Raw genomic sequence first — 19,193 nt, 5'->3', positions numbered from 1 at the left:
TAGTTCTGAACCCTTCTCCATACCTCTCTCTCCTTTCTTTTTTTTTTCTGCCAGTAGGGCTCCCTTTAGTATCTCTTGTAGGGGAGGTCTCTTGTTAGCAAATTCTCTCAGCATTTGTTTTTCTGTGAAGATTTTAAGTTCTCCCTCAAATTTGAAGGAGAGCTTTGCTGGATAAAGAAGTCTTGGTTGGCAATTTTTCTCTTTCAGAATTCTAAATATGTCATACCACTGCCTTCTTGCCTCCATGGTGGCCACTCAGTATTCACTACTTAGTCTTATGTTGTTTCCCTTGTATGTGGTGAATTGCTTCTCTCTTGCTGCTTTCAGAACTTGCTCCTTCTCTTCAGCATTTGACAATCTGATCAGAATATATCTCAGAGTGGGCCTATTTGGGTTTATTCTGTTTGTAGTTCATTGGGTGTCTATGTAGTTTAGAAGGGTTGGAAACTTCTTCCCAACAATGTCTTTGAATACTCTTCCTAGACTTTACTCTTCTCTTCCCCTTCTGGAACACCAATGATTCTTATATTTGTGCACTTCATGTTGTCCGTCATATCCCTGAGATCTCAAATTTTCTGATTTTTACCTCCATTCATTCTTTTGTACTTTCATTCTCCATAATATTTTCTTCAAGTTCGCTTACTCATTATTCAAGTTCATCTAATCTGCAGCTATGTGTTTCCAGGATCTTTTTAATTTGAGCAACAGTTTCTTTTATTTCCATGAGCTCATCTTTTTTTTTTTTTTTTATTTACTCTTGCAAATTCTTCTTTATGCTCTTCTAGGGTCTTCTTGATGTCCTTTATATCCTGAGCCATGGTCTTCTTGTTTATGATTACTTCTTTGATTAATTGCTCCAAGTTCTGTGTCTCCTCTGGTTTTATAATTTGGACATTTGGGTTATCCATATCTTCTGGTTTCTTCATGTGCTTTAAAATTTTCTGTTGTTTTCAGCCTCCTGGCATTTGCTTATCTTTATAGGGTTATTTTATGATCTGCAGGCTTATTTGAACAATTATCTATAATTTGACAGAGCTGCAGCTTGGTGGAGTGCAGTTTCCCTGACCTACCAGCAGATGGCATCCACAAGCCACCTCTTATCCTCAAGCCAGTTCTCCCCAACTTCATCTATGCAGCAAATAGGGGTCCAAACCTTGTGGCGGTCCAATCAGTGCACCAATTTTCCATGTGCAATTGGGACTGCCAGCCCTGAGGGTGGGGGGTCTGCCCTGTGTAGTTAGGCAGGGAAGATGGCTTAAGACCCAGAACTCCCAGCTCTTCCCAGGGCTCTGACTGGAATACCCTGGGACTGTTGCATGAGTCCAACACTTCAGCTCAGATTCCCCATACTCCCTCTCTGCTGTGGGCCCACAATACCCTGGGATTGGTGTAGGGCTCCCAGCTCTTCTGTGCAGGACCCTGCTACTCAGCTGTGCACTCCATGAAGGAAGACTGTGCAACATCACAGGTGAGCGGAATCCCCAAGAGAAGCTCTCAGCTGGGGCACTATGCAAGGGCGTCTCCCAACCTGCTGAAAAGATGGCTGTATGGGGCGTGGAACTTCCCACTTCCACAGTCCTCTGCCTGTTGCAGTGGCCTGTTCCTGGGTCTGGGACAATTAGCTGCAAGTGTGTGAGAGGCTATCACCCATGCCAGATGCTGAGGTGGGTGCCCAGGGCATGGAAGGCACTCCCCACCATGGTCAACTGTGTGGCTCTTGCTGCCAGATCTGCAGCCAATTTCTGGGTTTTTAAACTAACCCACCTCCCCAGGTTTCTCCCAACCATGGTGCTGTTTCCCTGGGAGCCTAAAACTCTCACTCGATTCCAAATGCTGTCTCTCAGTTTCACCAAGTGCACAGTCACTGTGGATGTAGCAGACTTTTTCATGCCAGTCGAACCCTGGAACTGCTATTCTGGAACACTTTCTGTCTTTTATCTAGTGTTTTATCACGGAGGAGTATTTTGCACTGTCTCTCCTAATCCACCATCTTGGATTCCTCTCTTGTATTGTGCCTTTCATTCCCATAAGTTCTGCCAATTTTTTTTTCAAACTTTCAATTTCTTCCTTATGTTTGTCAATGTCTTCCTTATATCCTTCATCTCTTTTGCCATATCTTCCCTCAACTCGTTGATTTGGTTTTTTAATTGATGTGGCATATTTGCTTGAAGATCTTTAATTAGTTGTTTCAGTTCCTGTATCTCAGTTGAGGTGTAAGTTTGTTCCTTTGGGCCATACCTTCGTTTTTCCTAAGGTGACTTGAAATCTTTTGCTGTCTAAGCATCTGGTTTCCTTGATTACCCGAATCAGGTTTTCCCAGACCAGACGGGCCCAGGTCTCAGGAGGGAGGTGTAATCAGTTTCAAGTTTCCCTGAGCAACAGGTTGCCAGACTTTCCCATGAGGTCTCTAGACTTGGTGCTTTCCCTAACCAGCCCAGCAGGTGGCGCTTGTCAGCCTGCAGCTCCCCACCAGCGTAAAGAGGTGTGGTCCCTTTACATCATAGTGGACCCAGTCCTGGCCATGCTGAGAGTGTCAGAAGCCAAGCTTAAGTTGTGTCTGGTTTGTTTGTTTTCCCCCAGGCCCTGGGGTCTGAATTCTCTGAGGGAGGGCAACCAGTTTCATTCCCATAAGTTCTGCCAATTGTTTTTTCAAACTTTCAATTTCTTAGGAATGATACACCCCCTAGGGAGTAATCTTCTACACTTGAATTCCTCCTTTGTCTCTCTGACTCTCTTAACTCCACCCTTGCCTGGGTCAGTCACTGCCAATTGAAAATGCCTGAGGCTTTCTCTAATAAGCTGCTTAGAACAGAATGAGAGAAAAAAATGGAAAAAGAGCAAAAGCGCCTCTTCAGAGCCAGTCTCCAGCCCCTCAGTTTTGCCGGTCGACTGGAGTTTGTACCCAGTTCTCTGTGCCCCTTCTCTTGGGACGCAGCCATTCTCCAGCACTCTGAGTTCAGCCATCTCCAAAAGCCTCTGCTTTTATTTAGTTGTGTGTGTGTGTGTGTGTGTGTGTGTGTGTGTGTGTGTGTATTTTTTTTTTCTTCAGTCCTGCCTCCTCTCTGCCATGAGGAACCACAGATTCCTTGTTTGCACAGGGCCTATCTGTGCTTATATGTTGTATTCAATAGTCCAAATTTGTTAAATTAGAAATTGCAATTGGAGCTTGGCTGAGCCACCCCTCCCTGCTCCGACAGGGATTGCTTCTTTCTCACACAGCAGAAGTTTTGCAACTCAGCCTGCCATGCTGGGGGGATGGGTGCCTGTCCAGTTTCTACTTTATGCTGCAATCTCAGCGGTTCCACCCATTCCTGACTGGTGTACGATGTGTAAGCACTCATAGATGTCCCCCAATAATGTTCCAGACTATTTACTGGTTGTTCCTGGCTAATTACTAGTTGCTCCAGAGGACTAACTAAATTCTACACCTGTCTCTGTTGCCATCTTGCCCCGTCCTCTCTGGAAGTAATTGCTTTTTAAAAAGAATCTAAAAATCTGTGGTTAAATCTCAGTTTTACCCTTTGACTTTGACCTTTGCAAATGAGGACCTCTCCATTCTTGAGTCCTCATCCACAAAATGAGGATAAAGATGTCATTTTGTACCTTTATTAATAAGGTATACAACACCCATATTAAATGAGGTAACAGGTCAAATTAAGCAAATAGGTCAAGAAAATCAGAAGTTATTCTCAAATATAGAAACAGGGAAATGATCAAATAGCCAACTCCCAAAACCAAATGAAAAATCTTAGCTTGGTCCCTGAGTGCCTGTGAATGTCCTTTTCTCAGTCTGAGAACCACAGAATGTAGGAGCTTCTTACCTGTCTCTTGACCCTGAACAGGATCTGGACACCATGGAGGAGAGCTCTGAGATAAAGGTGGAGGAAAATGTTTCCAAGACTTCCTGGATCCGGAGTTCCATGGCGGGCAGCTGGAAAAGGATCAGTAAAGCCCTCAATTACATCACAGGAGAAATGAAGGAGTGTGGAGAGGGACTTAAAGGTAAAGGTTCTGTGACAGCAACCCCTGCTTGCCACTTTCCCTACAGACTAGACTGAGTTCTGCTTCCATGGTCCTTCAGAGAAGATAGGAGTTCTGCTTTCATAACAGAAGTCCAATCTCTTGGTATGTCAACACCTGTAAGTTTAAATGTGTGAGCTCTCACTTCTGAACACAACAGTTCTCTTCTCTAAATATCCCATCAGAGTGTATTAGATGGGCATGTTTCAGCACTGGGATTCTAGAGCCAGCCTTCTAGAAAAAAGCCCTCTGGATAGATCACAGAAGAACCATGTCTACTATTCCAATGGGTTCTCTTTAGCAATCTCGCCAGACTTAGGTCATGGATTTGACACCCTTTGTGCAGCAAGAAAGTTTTTTTTCTGGACCAGTCTTCTTGAAAATTTGTGGCAGTATTGTAGGTGTTATGGATAGCTCAGGGTACCCCATCCCACTGCTGGGAAAACCACCTGAAGACCACGTTCAGCTGGCAATGGTTGTGAAGGGTAATCTGGGCAGTCAGACACCCTATACTGCCAGTTGTTTACCCTCTTCCATGGTGGTTGACAACAGGTGAGCAGCTCCTTGCAAACCTGCTTTGGATATGGAGAGTCCCTCCCGCCTCCCTGGGCCTCGCCTAGAGCCAGCTCACGCTAAGAACGTGCTGACTTCCCACCCCGCCCATTTCAGACAAATCTCCAGTGTTCCAGTTTCTTGACTGGGTTCTCCGTGGCACGTCTCAGGTGATGTTTGTGAACAACCCCCTCAGCGGCATCCTCATTGTCCTTGGCCTCTTCATCCAGAACCCCTGGTGGGCCATCTCGGGTTGCCTGGGAACCATCGTTTCCACTTTGACAGCCCTCATCCTCAGTCAGGACAAGTAAGTTCCCCCAACCAAGGAACCCCAGAAACTTGGGGTCCAAGCATAGGGCCCTGCGGTCTCTTCCCGTGTAGACCACACTCCACCTTCCCACCCCCACTCTACTTGTTTCCCAGCTCCCCTCAAAATAAGGACACTGATAACTAAAATGGACTATTGCCTCTGATTATTTTATTTATTTATTTATTTATGTGTTTATTTATTGTGGTACCTCATATATATAACATACAATTTGCCACTTTAACCATTTGTAAGTGTACACTTCAGTAGCATTGATTACATTCACAGTGTTTCGCTGCTATCACTACCATTCATTACCGAACTTTGTCATCACCCTCTGTACCCACCAAGCAGTAATTCCCCATTCTCCCTCCTCCCAGCCCCTGGTAAGCTCTAATCTTCCTTATCTCTCTCTCTCTCTCTGTCTCTCTGAATTTGCTTGTTGTAGATATTTCATCTCAGTGGAATCATACAATATTTGTCCTTTCATGTCTAGCTTATTTCACTCTGCATAATGTTCTCAAAGTTTATCCATGTTGTGGCAGAGACCAGCGTTTCCTTCCTTTCAGTGGCTGAACGATCTTCCCTTGTGTGTATATGATACAACTTGTTCATCGCCTCCTCTGTCGAGGGACACATTGGGTTGTCTCTGCCTTTTGGCTCTTGTGACTAATGCTTCTATGAACACCGATGGATGTACAAGTGTCTGTTTGAGTCCACGCTTTCAATTCTTTGAATATATCCCTAAGAGGGGAATTACTGGATCCTATGATAATTCTAAGTTTAACTTTCTGAGGAACTGCCTTTCTCCCTCTGATTATTTTTTTAAGCTACCCATTGTCCAGGGACATGTGAGAGGCTGATGTTTCCCTCCCCATTGCCAGAAGGTGTTTGTTTGAAGGTACGGTGAGGCAGTTGAGAAAAGTCTGATTCAGGAGGAAAATGGAGCAGGCAGTGTGCCTGTCCATTAGCCGCCCCCCCTCACCAGCCCGCACCCCCTCCCCAGGTCCACCATCGCGGCCGGACTCCACGGCTACAACGGGGTGCTGGTGGGGCTGCTCATGGCCGTGTTCTCTGACAGAGGCGACTACTACTGGTGGCTTTTGCTGCCCGTCATCATTATGTCCATGTCTTGGTAAGTTTGCTCCTGAGGATGCAGATGCAGATTCAGATCAAGGGCCGCCAAAATTTGTACCCAGCCCTGTGGCTGTCATGCATGACAGATCTGTCCAAACTTGATGTGAAAGTGGCATTTCCTTAGCTTGTACATGAGATACATGTGTAGATATTACTAACATTTCACAGTGCCAGTTTCTGAGCTAGGTGATTAGCATGCAGCGTCTCATTAGCTACCATCCTTTACTTTCCTGTTTTTAAGATCTAAAAGGGTCTTTTCTAGTCCTACCCTGCCAGAGCACAGAGAAGAGACTGAGGCCTCCACAGGTTAAGAGCCCCACACCACAGGGTCCCACTGGTTTCCAGAAATCTCCCAGAATCTCCTCCTGCATCCTATACAGACTTACCCTATCCTTGGGACCTCCAACCAGGCTGAGACAACCTCCCAGGGTAGGATGAAGCCTGAGCCACCGGGCAGAACCCTCAGAGGCCAGACCCCAGTTCCTCTCTCACCTTCAGAAAATGCAGGGCATGCTGGCCAGGAGGCTACGTGCTCTCAGCTGCTCAATAAGTGTTATTTGAATGAACATAATTCCCTTCTTCTGCCCCAACCTGCCCCTCTCATGTCTGTGGATGAAACTATATGACTCCAAGGAAGATCTGTGTCTTTCTGCCTTGAAACTCTCCCCAGAAAGCCCTCTTTCTGAATTTGGGTCTGGACATCCCCACTCTGGCACTGTGCCAGCCAAGGGAAAGAATGGTAGCTCAGAGCCACTTAGGCTCAGAGAGGGCACCCAGCAGGCTGATTTGCCCTGGGAAGGACGGAGACCCCTGTTCCACTCAGTCTGTCCTTGCCCGCCCCTCTTGTGTGAGGGCCAGGTGGCTCCTTGAACAGCGTCTCTTGTGCTTCTGCCACCAGCCCCATCCTCTCCAGTGCCCTGAGCACCATCCTCAGCAAGTGGGACCTCCCAGTCTTCACGCTGCCCTTCAACATCGCTGTGACCTTGTACCTGGCAGCCACAGGCCACTACAACCTCTTCTTCCCCACGACGCTGCTGCAGCCTGCATCCTCCGCGCCCAACATCACCTGGTCGGAGATCCAAGTGCCTCTGGTAAGCGTCATGCAAGCAAAATCCAAACCTGATTTTAAAGGGGCATCTACTTATAGAAACATCACCAGTAATAATGAACAACTAAAACAGGGCGAGGCACTCTATATATAGCATCTCATGAGCTACCATCTTTTTCTTTGTTCCTTTTAAGAGCTGAAAAGGCCATTTCTGGTCCCATCCTGCCAGAGCACAGAGGAAGAAACAGGCCAGGTTAAGAGACCTGCCTGAGGTCACACACGTAGTTAGTAAGGAGCAAGGGCAAGACTAGAACTCAGACCTCCTGACTTCCAGACCTGGGTTCTTTGGTTCTTTCTTTTCCCTTTGTATTTTTTTTTTTTTCCCCAGGTAGGACCAAACCCTGTACAAGAAAAGACTGAAAAGGTGCCACACAATGCTAGCAGTTTGGTTCCTGGACTTCCCACCCACAGTGTTTCCCAATCCCCACCTTTTTAAGGGGAGATTATTCTAATTGGTGTGCTGTGGAGAGAGCATGTTAGACAATATTGAGATATTTTGCATTCTCAATGCCACATTCTCAATTTAAAAGATACTTGGGAATCTTGTAGAAATGTAAAAATAAAATATTTGGGAATCCTGTAAAAATACTTCATAACCCCAGAGTCCTAGGAGATGTACAAAAGAAAAGTTAATATGTTGGTGTTTTTCCTTTAACAAATAAGTTTCTGGCCCATTGAATGGATCATGGTAATAGTAAATGTGTTTTGTCCTTTTTTAACTATTATGGTTAGAGCCTTGAGTTTTAGGGGTACAATTGGTGAATGTCAGAAAAGCTCTAAAAACCCCAGCAATTTTGAATGCCCATGTGTTCCTCTGCTGTTGTGACCCTGGGGAAATCTGTCCTCTGCTGGGGGAGGAAGGAAGGTCTGCCACAGGTATAAAACCACTGGCCTGTCCCACTTCCCCCATCGTCTTCTCAGCCTTGGGCAAAGGGAGACTGAGCCCAAAGGGTTGGTCCCTAGGCCGACCCGCACGCTCCCACAATGTCCTGCTGTCTCTGCACATTACCTTGGTGTGAGGGCTCTTGAGCTACAAGGTGTTCCCCCCGACACCCCCAAGTGCAGGGGCTCTCAGGGGAGTGGATCTGAGGGAAGAGCTTCCTCCCCAATATATACCCACACTCACCCCAGGACTGTGCTTCTCAGCCCACTGCCCAGTGCACCCCAGCATGGCCCAAGCCTTGTCCCCTAAGTACTTCCCTGGCTGCAGGGCCCCAGCCCCCCTCGCCAGGGAAGCTGCATCCCAGGATCTGCCAGTTGCTCTCCTGTTCCCAAACTCTAGAGCACGTGTAAGTGCCCACAAGGCAGTGGATCCCGGCCTGCTCACACTGTTGTCACCCGGCAGGCAGCCGTGCCAGCCCCTGAGGCCTGGGGAGGTCAGCCCCATGCGTGGGACAGTCGGGTTTGTCAGTCCAAAGGGCCAATGTGCAACGATCCGGGCTCCCAGGGTCTTCCGTGGACATGAGTCCGATTGTCCAGACCCCACTAACGTCACCACGCCCGACATGTTGCTCTTAGAAACACAAAGGACCATTATTCCATCTAATAATAGTTGGTCTCCTAGTTATATTTCATTAACTAGTTTTTTTTAAATGGGTCCTTCAACTCCAACTTTGATTGAAAATCTATTACTTACTTCTCTAATGAATAATGCCCTAATTTGGAAGGTTTTCAGTTTCTCTTTACTGGGGGGATGAGAATTTTCTTACACTCACATTTCTAAATGAAGAAACTTAACATAGTAACCCCTGATGTTCTAGGCACTCAAGAAGGAGATAATAAAGCTCATGTTCCTTTTAGAACTAACCTATTGGAATGAAAAATACCTTGGAAACCTGTGGCAAAGCCTAAATATATGAAGGGTTTGGTGCCAAATCTTTTCCAGCCACAGTATATGTCATCTCTTTTGCCTCCATAACAAGCATGTGATCTTGTTGTACCTACAGCTTTTGAGAGCCATCCCTGTGGGAATCGGCCAAGTGTATGGCTGTGATAATCCCTGGACCGGAGGCATTTTCCTCGTGGCTTTGTTCATATCCTCACCTCTTATTTGCTTGCATGCAGCGATTGGATCCACCTTGGGGATGCTAGCAGGTCAGTGCCACCACTTCCCCTTGTTAATGGGCTGTAAGGACGTTTGTGCCTGGGGCCAGCTCTGAGCAAACCGGTGATACATGTCCTGAGTGCTCTATCTGCTGATTTCCTGTAAACTTTCCCTCCTTCTATTGTACCTTGTTTCTCCACTTTGGGTGTTTTGTGCCCTCAAAAAAGACTCTAGTATTAGTCATTTACACCATAGTATAAATTTAAAGTTTGTGGGTTTTTTTTTTCTTCCAAGCATGTTTATATTTTAAATCTTATCTCTAATAATGACAAGAAGTATTTGTTCTGCATTAGGGAATATTAAGATATCAGTGAAGGAGGACAGGTCTTCTTTTAGTGGCAGGCAGAGGACCTTCCCTGTGCGGACTAAATTAGACTTCAGGGTCCTTTTTCCAAGGGCCTCTTCTACTCACACCGATTTAACCACTGGCACACATTTGGCTCTTTGGCCATTTGTTTCCTTCAGGTGTTTTTTCACTGAATAAAATCAGATATATAAATATAAAATAATAAAATCTATATATAAATATAGAATATTTATATTCTATAAATACCTAAGAGGAAAACTGGTTCTGGGCTCTGAGGACTGGGGCAGGTCAGCCCAGGGGGTCAGGGCCAGCAGGTGAGGCCTGGAGACACCAAACTCCACCCTGCCCTCTCTCCCAGCTCTCACGCTGGCCACACCCTTTGATTCCGTCTACGTGGGCCTGTGTGGATTCAACAGCACTCTGGCCTGCATCGCCATAGGAGGCATGTTCTACAGCATCACCTGGCAGACACACCTCCTCGCCATCACCTGCGGTAGGTGTGCACATATCCCTTTCAACCTCAAACTATGCCTGTGCCCGTCCCCACAAGGAAACCCACACCTGTGACAATTCTGCTAGTCCCCAAAAGATAAATTAGAGGAACTTTTGCTTTACACACAGACTTTTATTTAACAATTTTTTGTAATGGTTACTTAGTGATTAATGTATTTAAAACTAACTTCACTGGACATGAGGCTTTCAGCCAAGTGAGGAAAGGTTTTAGGTAGTAGTTGCTTGTCTTCCGTGATTGTGGCTTTACTGGCTGCTGGTCAGAGCCCACCAGCAAAGAAGTCTTAGGCAAGTTAAGCCTTCTATATTGAGTTGGGAGCTTTATAAATAAAACAATTAACTTCTAGCACTGAAATATTGACCTTATGCTTTTCAAAGGAACCCTATTGGTTACATATTGGTTCAGTACCTCAGGAAAGGAGACTGTTTACAATTTAGAATATGTATATATTCTTCTGCTTGAAAATCTTTATTTCTATTGTTAGATTATTTTTACTAGAAAAGTTGTAGGTCTTCAGAAATATGCATAAAATACACAGTTCCCATATCCCAACCTACTATTAATACCATGTATCAGTGTGCTACGTTTGTTAAAATTCACAAAAGAATTTTCCATCATTGTACCATTAACTACAATCCATCATGTACAACAGGATTCACTGTTGGCGGTATATAATCCTGCGTTTTTTTATTTAATTTTTATCAACCTGAAATTTCCCTCTTTAACCACACTCAACTATATAACAATTACGTTCACAGTGTTGTGCTACCATCGCCACCATCCATTACCAAAACTTGACGGATCAGCCCACACAGAAACTATGTATAGATTAAGCATTAAATCCCCATTCCCCAAACCCACCCCTTTCCCTGGTAACCAATATTCGACTCTAGGAGTTTGTGTATTCTAATTATTTTATATCAGTGAGGTCATAGAATATTTGTCCTTTTGTATCTGGCTTTTTTCACCCAACATGATGTCTTCAAGATCCGTCCATTTTATCAGGACTTTTTCTATTGTAAGTATGTATGCCTCATTTATCTTTTTATTGTTGGGTTGTAGGATTTTGTTATATATCCTGGATATTAAACCCTTATTGGATATGTAGTTTCTCTCATTGGGTAGGTTGTCTTTTTATTTTCATGTTATGGTCCTCTGATGTGCCAAACATTTTATTTTTGATTGCAGTCCCATTTATTTTTTCTTTTGTTGTTGGTGCTTTGGGGCATAAAGTCTAAGAAACCATTACCTAATACAAGGGCCTAGAGAGGTGTATTAGTTAGGGTTCTCTAGGGAAACAGAATCAATGAGAGATATCTATGAATATAAGATTTATAAAAGTGACTCACGCAACTGTGGGAATGCACAAGTCCAAATTCCATAGGACAGTCAGCAAACTGGCAACTCCAATGAAGATGTTCGACGAACTCCTCAGGAAACACTTTGCTGGTCAGCCAAAGAAGTGGTGAAGGTCCTCTATCTGTCTCTCTTAAAAGTCTTCAACTGATTGATTGGATTAAATCCAGCCAACTGCATTCTCTCATTGTGGAAGAGACGCCCTTTGATGAGTCATCAGTCAGAGCTGCAGTCAACTGACTGATGATTTAATAAACCAGCCTGTTGGTTTATTAACCAGCCACAAATGTCCTCACAGCAACAGTTAGGCCAGTGCTTGCTTGGCCAGACAGCTGGGTACCATCACCTGGCCAAGATGACACATGAACCTAACCATCACAAGAGGCTTCCCTATATTTTCTTCTAGGCATTTTATAATTCTGGTTCTTTTATTGAGGTTTATGAACCATTTTGAGTTAATTTTTGTATATTCATTCTTTTGTACATGGACATACATTGTTCCCAGCACAATTCTTTCCCCATTGAGTGGCTCTGGCACCCTTGTCAAATATAAGTTGGCCATAAATGTATTGATTTCTGAACTCTTGATTTAATTCCTTTGTTCCATATGTCTGTCCTGATTCAATACCATGTTTTGATTACTATGACTTTGTAGTAAGTTTTAAGATCGGGAAGTGTCAGTCCTCCAACTATGTTCTTCCTTTTCAGATTGGTTTTGGCTCTTTGGAGCACTTACTCTTTCATATAAATTTGATGATTGACTTTTCCGTTTCTGCAAAGAAGGCTGTTTGAATTTTGACTGGGATTGCATTGAATCTGTAAATCACTTTGGGTAGAATTGACATCTTAATGATTTAGCCTTCCAATCCATGAACACGAAATGTCCTTTCATTTATTTAGGTCTATTTTGATTTCTTTTAGCAATGTCTTGTAGCTTTTTGCATGAAAGTCCTTTACATACTGGGTTAGATTTATTTCTAGATATTTCATACTCTCAGTTGCTGTGTAAATGGAATATTTTTCTTGATTTTGCCTTTAGATTGTTAATCACTAGTATGTAGAAACACTATTGATTTGGGAGTATTGATCCTGTTCTGTGCCCCTTTGCTGAATTCATTTATTAGTTTCAGTAGCTTTGTTGTGGATTTTTCAGGAGTTTCTGTCTATAGGATCATCTCATCTGCAAATAAGTAAAGTCTGACTTCTTTCTTTCCAATTTGGATGCCTTTTGTTTCTTTCTCTTGCCAAATAGTTCTAGCTAGAACTTCCAGCACAATGGTGAATAACAGTGGTGACAGCCGGCATCCTTGTCATGTTAATGATCTTCATGTTAATGATTTTAGAGGGGAAGCTGTCAGTCTTTCACCATCCAGTACAATGTTAGCCGTGGGCTTTTCATAGACGCCCTTTATCACGTTAAGGAAGTGTCCCAAGTGTTTATCTCAAGCAGTGCTGGATTTTGTCAAATGCCTTTTCTGTATCAATTATGTGGTTTTTCTCCTTGTTCTGTTAAGGTGGTATAAGACATTTATTGATTTTCTTACGTTGAACCATCCTTGCATCCCTGGGATGAATCCTGATGTATAATTCTTTTGATGTGCTGTTGGATTTGGTTTGCTAGTCTTTTGTTGAGGACTTTTACGGGTACATTTGTAAGAACTGTTGGTCTGTAGTTTTGTTTCCTTGTGGTATCTTTATCTGGCTTTGGTATGAGGGTGATGTTGGCCTCATAGAATAAGTTAGGGAGTGGTCTCTGCTCTTCACTTGCTTTTTGAAAGAGTTTGAACAGAATTGGAGTTAAGTCTTCTTGAAGTCCCCTGTGAAGCCATCTGGTCCTGGGCTTTTCTTTGATGGAAGAAAACAGAGATTTTACTTGTTAATGGTTTGTTGCGATTGTCTGTTTCTTCCTGAGTCAGTTTGGATAGATTGTGTTTTTAAGAATTTGGGCATACAGTTGTTCATTGTATCCTCTTACAGTCTTTTGTATTTCTGTGGGATCAGTAGCAATGTCCGCCTTTTCATTTCTGAGTTTAGTTACCTGCATTCTCTCTTTTTTTCTTTGACAGTCTAGCTAAAGGTTTGTTGATTTTATTGATCTTTGCTTTGTTGATTCTATTGTTTTATTATTCTCTACTTTCTCTCTCCTTCAGTCGTTCTTCTTTTCTAGATCCTGTAGTTTTGAAGTAAGTTCTCTGATTTGAGATGTTTGAGATGTTTATTTTAATGTAAGCATTTAGAGCTATAAATATCCCTCTGAGCACTGCCTTTGCTAAATCCCAAAAGTTTTGGTGTGTTGCATTGTCAATTCCATTCACCTCGAGAGATTTCCTACTTACCCTTCAGATTTCTTCCCTAGCCTTAAGTTCTGCATGTTTATGAATTTTCCATTTTCTCTCTGTTACTGATTTCTAGCATCAATGGATTGTGGCTAGAGAATATATGTGGTATGATTTCAATATTTTTAAATTTATTGTGACCTATCATGAAATCCTGGAAAATGATCCATGTGCACTAGAGAAAAATATTTATTCTGATGTTGGGTGTTCTATTTATTGCTGTTGGGTCTAGCTGGTTTAAAATATCATTCGATTCTACTTCTTTTTTCATCTTGTCTAGAGATGTTTTATCCTTTATTGAAGGTGGTATATTGAAGTCTCCTATTAATGTAGAACCATCTATTTCTCCCCTCAAATCTATCAATAGTTTCTTCACATATTTTGGGGCTTTGCTGTTAAGTGCAAACATATTTTATAATTGTTATATCATCTTGTTGTAGTAATCCTCTTTGTCCCTCCTAATGGTTTTTTACTTAGTCTATTTTATATCTACTCCAGCTCTCTTTTGCTTGATATATTTTTTCCACCCTTTCACTTTCAACCTGCTTATGTCTTTTAAGGTGGGTCGCTTGTGTCTCTTGTAAGCAGCATAGTTGGGTCATGCTTTTTCATCTGTTCTGCCAATCTCTGCCTTTTGACTGGGGAGTTTATTTTTCATGTGTTTTCTTTATGGTTACCATGGGTTAAATTTTAACATCTGCAATCTATACCAATCAGATATGATTTGATACCACCTTATCTTCTTTTTTCTGTACTTGTTACCACTCTCATCTTTGTATGTCTAAAACCATCAATTATCATACTTTTTATACATTTGTATAGAAGTGGAGTTACATAACAATACAGTACAATAGCACTGTATTTATAATTACCCATATGCTACATTTACTGGAGGTCTTTATTTCTTGATGCTGCTTTGTTCCATTATCTAGTGTCCTTAACTTTCAAGCTGAAAAGCTCCCTTTAGCATTGCTTATAGGGCAGTTCTGGTGGTGAAAAATTCCCTCAGCTTTTGTTTATCTGGGTATGTCTTAAGAAAGTCTTGCCAAGTATAAAGTTCTTAGTTTATGATTGTTTTCTTTCATTCAGCACTCTCTCCTTGTCCTTGGCATTGGACAATTGATTACTGTGTGACTGGGCATTGTTCTCTTTGAATTTATCCTGTTTGAGATTTGTTGGGCTCCTTCAATGTGCACATTCATGTCTTTAATTAAATTTAGGAAGTTTCCTACTATTATTTCTTTGCATATTCCTTCTGCCGTTCTTCTCCTGGGCCTCAGATAATGTGTATATTGGTATGCTTATTGGTGTCCTATAGGTCTCCTAGCCTCTTTCTTTTTTATTCTTTTATCTTCTCCTCAGCCTGAATCAGACCACATACACCCAGAGCTTGGAGGTCTAGTTCTTTATGTCCCATCCTAGCACCAGGAAGCTGAGCCAGGAGCCAGAGTTCCTTCCTCCCTGGACTCATGTTTCAAAATGGTTGATTTCAGATAGTTCCTGTCAGTTCAATAGTTGTTTTTCAGAGCTTGCTACTTCTCCTTCTTCCCACAATCCTTTGAAACTTTTTTTCTTGATGTTATATAGATGGGAACTAAATAAAACTCCTTTTTACCAGGACACTTGAGATAGGAGCCCCATTTTGGCCAGTTATACTTTATCCCCAAATGTTCTTTCCTAGGGATCACATGTAGTCATATTTTTGTTTCCTATAATTTGTTGGTATGTTTATTTTGCATCTTATGGCAGTCACTAAAAAGAGAAAAGCATTCTAGACTAGATGTGAAGGGTGAAGCTGTCATCTCTCTTTTCTTAAAAAAAAAAATTCCTATGAAGGAATTTTTAAAACTCCTGAAAACAGAGATCGCATGATAGTATCTGACATTTGTTTTTACCAAAATTCCTTTACTAACATCATCCTATTAGATCATGGTAAGGTGCTGGAAAATCTATCTTCATGTTGTGTCCACGCAGCCTGAGGCTCAGAAAGCTATAGTGACTTATCCATACGCAGCAGTCAAGTCAGCCTTCAGTCTACAACTTGGAGAAAGAGATGGATGGATCCAGGAATATGACACATAAAACTGTTCAATGAACAGAAGATTTTAAATCATGGGCAAGTTACCTGGGTGTAGGGCCCATTAGGAGACAGTGGTTTGGCAGCAACTTTGTCAGGTGGAACAGCCCTGTTTGAATTAAATGTCATAACAGTGTCCCCCTCATAGAGCTGTGGTATCGGGTTGGATCATTCACCCAACACCTGCTCTATAAGGAGCGCTCAGTAAGTGCAGGGCTCTGTCAGCGGTGATTCAACAGCACTTGCTGGTGGAAAGGAAGGCATGGGCTCCTATCCCCTCTCAGACAAATAAGCGCGCTGGTGTGACCCAGGAAAGTATTTCTTGCTCCATAACTCACTCCGTAGATAGAAGTCATTCCTTGACTCCTCACCCCTAAAACAATAGGGACTTCTCCATCTGCAAGACAGGCAGCATGGTCATATTATTTAACCTCTCTGAGCTTCAGTTTTCTCATCTGTAAAATGAAAAGAGTAACAGTGCTTACGTGGTAGGAATGTTTAAAGAAAGATATGGCAGGGATTACTACAAGCTGTGCATGCAGAAACTCTCTAATCTCTCTAAAAAAGGCTGACTGTTGTTACCATCTTAGTTACCAACTTAGGGACAATTGGGATGCTTTCACTTGAGAAATTAAGGGTTCAGTTGCGAGCTAAATGCAGTAGCCCATTTTCCCAATGCCTCGACTCCTGCCAGTGCTTGGCTCTTCCCAGAAGCAAGTCTGGCCGTGTCAGCCACAGAGCTTGGAAGATGAGGCAGTGTATTTGGTGTTCAGGCTTACAGAGTACATCTCTTCCCTGGAAACCCATATTATGTTAATAACTTTGATGAAATATTCCAGCAGGGAGTTCTGGGATTCACTTGCCTTTGCTGTATAGTAAAATTTCCATTTATGGTTTTTGCTATTTAATGTTCCTTTACTGGAATGCAAGGTGGTGGGACCCAAGAGGACTATAACAGCTAAATTCTAGACCTTTTAACAAAGTTCATCTGCGATCTTAGCTGTGCCAGCATTTGCATGGAATTTAACACTTTTCAAAGCCGCCACGTGATAGAAATGTAATTCAATCTTTTTAAATCGGAGAGCATGTATGGAAAAAAATTTATGGGGAGAGAATATGTAGACGAAGTTTGAGGCTTTATTAAATGGTTATGGTTATTGGAATATTTCTTGGTTCTCTTTCCAGCACTGTTTGCCGCCTACCTGGGTGCTGCCCTGTCAAATACGTTATCTGTGGTAAGTCAGCTGGGCTCAGAATGTGCCCACCACACGCCTCCTAGTGTCCTCTGGTCCCCAAAGCCTGCTCAAACTCCTCCAGAAACCCTTCTCTGATTAATTCGCCTCATCTCAAATCACACTACTCACCTCAGCACCCACTAGACAGAAAGAACTGGATCTCAAAAGTTGAAATGCCAACTGTCAGTCCATCAAATCCCATTGTCATGGGCGAGTGGAGCACCTTATAGAAAGATAATTTGCAGAGCATCATCTTGTAAATCAAACACTTAATTCATACTTCTTTCTACTGTCCTCTAGAGCCATTTCTAAACCTTTATTATTTAATATTTTGTGTGTTTAGTGAGCCAGTACACACTTTTGTCCCATAGCAACCAAACCAGAGCTAGTCAATTTGGTGGACACAAAATAGGTGTTATTTCTGTCCCCTTTGTGGTGGCAGCTCTAAACAGGAAGGGAATCCAGAGAGGAAGAGGGCCACTAGTGAAGGTTTCAAAGCAGGGGAGTCAAGCTCCAGCCCATCTTGAGGCCCCAGTCATTGCCTAAGCCCCAGATTAGGATGGTGTGTGACGTCAGTCCCAGCTGCACCCCCTCCCCATGAGCACACCCTGGGAGGGGCAGCCTCACTGCAGGGCACTCAGCTTACAGTCCATGCCTCCTCCTCTTTGATAAGGGTTCACATCTCACCTGGACCACAAAGGACAGGCCTGGAAATCTTGCTATTCTGCTCACTCCTGTCTAAATCCAATCCTACCTCCCCAGATGGACCAAGTCCCTCCCTCCTCTGGGCCCCCCTGTGTTTCACACACACCTCTGCTGCACCACCTGTCATACAGTATGTGATGACCTGGGGACACATCGGTCTCCTTCTAGCCTGGGTTCTCTCTCTGAACAGGGATCCTATCGTATTCTTATATTTATCTCTAGCACCTATTACAGTGCTGAGAACATAGTAGGTGCTCAGGAAATGCTGACTGAATGAAAGCCTGCTGTAGGGAATATTAGAGCTAGGGCTGAACAGCTAACTGTCAGAAACACTGCCCCTTGTAGGAGGAGCTGGACTATAGCCTCAGAAGCCCCTGTCAACTCCAGACTTTGCCATCTATTCTTGCCTCCATTCACATACCCAATTGTTCATCAAATAAGTAAATGTCAGGTGCCTACCTTGGACAAGGTAATGGAAGGAGTACAAAAATCACAGGAGTTTGCCATGGTGACTGGCCCCTTCCTGGTTCCCAGAGAAGATACCATTCACTGTAAACATTTTTCAAACAAAACAAAAAACCAAGTAAACGTTCTATGTGCCTACTATGTGTAAGATGCTGTGCTAAGCACTATCAGGGATACAAAAAAAAGTGTAGTCTATTAACTCACCCTGAAGGAATTTACAGTCTTACTGGGGAACAAGTTATATATATTTATAAAATGTTGAATAACATTTCCACAGAAGACAGCACAGATTAGCAGTGCTTTTACTTTCTAACTGATGTGTGTACAGCCCCAAGTCTTCAACAATGCCGTCTGCTTAGCAATAAGGACCATGTAATGAAGCCCATTTATTGAATGCTTAATATGTACCAGGCACCAACTCTGAGTAGGTAGTATTATTATCCCTATTTTACTATTGAAGTGTTACAGTCATTTAATCTTTCTGAGATAAATTAAGGTCATCAGAGCTGAGATTTGGATCTAGGGTTGTGTGTCTCTAAACTCAGTTACTTTCTACTTGACTCCAAGGGGATGCATTTGTATCCCAAAATACCTTGTGCAGTCTTAGCAGAGCTTTGGAAAGGCTCGTTGAGTGGAATCCATCACTCATGGGTATTCCTTGCAGCACCAGCAGTTCTGATACCAGGTGGTCATTGTTCTTCCCAAAGTCCCATCCAATAGTGCCATCTGTGTACACACCCGACTGTTATGTTCTGTAAGCTAGAGGACCCTCTACAATGCTGATGGTGTTGGGACAGGAGGGCCCCATGTTTTCCCTAAGGTTTTTAATGCTTATAATAAAATGGGACAGAAGAAGGGATGATTTGACATGCCTCATAGTTGAATTTGCAGGTTCTTTGTTAGCCCTTGAGAAGAGAGGCAGCTACTCTCCAGCCCTGACACTAGGCTGTCACATCCCTGTCACTTTCCATAT

General features: G+C 43.0%; 1 protein-coding gene and 1 long non-coding RNA gene across 2 annotated transcripts in view; one reads left to right on the top strand and one right to left on the bottom strand.

Moving 5' to 3' along the window:
- The window catches only part of LOC119511104, a 30,033-nt gene extending 11,689 nt beyond the window's left edge, over positions 1-18,344 (bottom strand). Inside the window, exons 1-4 of the long non-coding RNA XR_005212151.1 lie at positions 18,215-18,344; positions 17,180-17,273; positions 16,154-16,270; positions 3,822-3,931 (exon numbers count right to left, since the gene is read on the bottom strand). This is a non-coding gene — a long non-coding RNA (uncharacterized LOC119511104). The remainder of the gene's footprint in view (positions 1-3,821; positions 3,932-16,153; positions 16,271-17,179; positions 17,274-18,214) is intronic.
- SLC14A2 (solute carrier family 14 member 2) overlaps positions 1-19,193 on the top strand; it is an 86,266-nt gene that overhangs the window by 66,248 nt on the left and 825 nt on the right. Inside the window, exons 12-18 of the mRNA XM_037805517.1 lie at positions 3,843-4,002; positions 4,690-4,879; positions 5,886-6,014; positions 6,915-7,107; positions 9,071-9,218; positions 9,894-10,028; positions 17,001-17,050. Of these exons, the coding sequence (XP_037661445.1) occupies positions 3,843-4,002; positions 4,690-4,879; positions 5,886-6,014; positions 6,915-7,107; positions 9,071-9,218; positions 9,894-10,028; positions 17,001-17,050 (1,005 nt within the window). The remainder of the gene's footprint in view (positions 1-3,842; positions 4,003-4,689; positions 4,880-5,885; positions 6,015-6,914; positions 7,108-9,070; positions 9,219-9,893; positions 10,029-17,000; positions 17,051-19,193) is intronic.

This window comes from Choloepus didactylus, chromosome 16, assembly GCF_015220235.1.
Source record: "Choloepus didactylus isolate mChoDid1 chromosome 16, mChoDid1.pri, whole genome shotgun sequence".
Taxonomy (NCBI): domain Eukaryota; kingdom Metazoa; phylum Chordata; class Mammalia; order Pilosa; family Megalonychidae; genus Choloepus; species Choloepus didactylus.
Note: the sequence above shows the minus strand (reverse complement) of the source record. Positions and strands in the feature narration are given on the sequence as shown.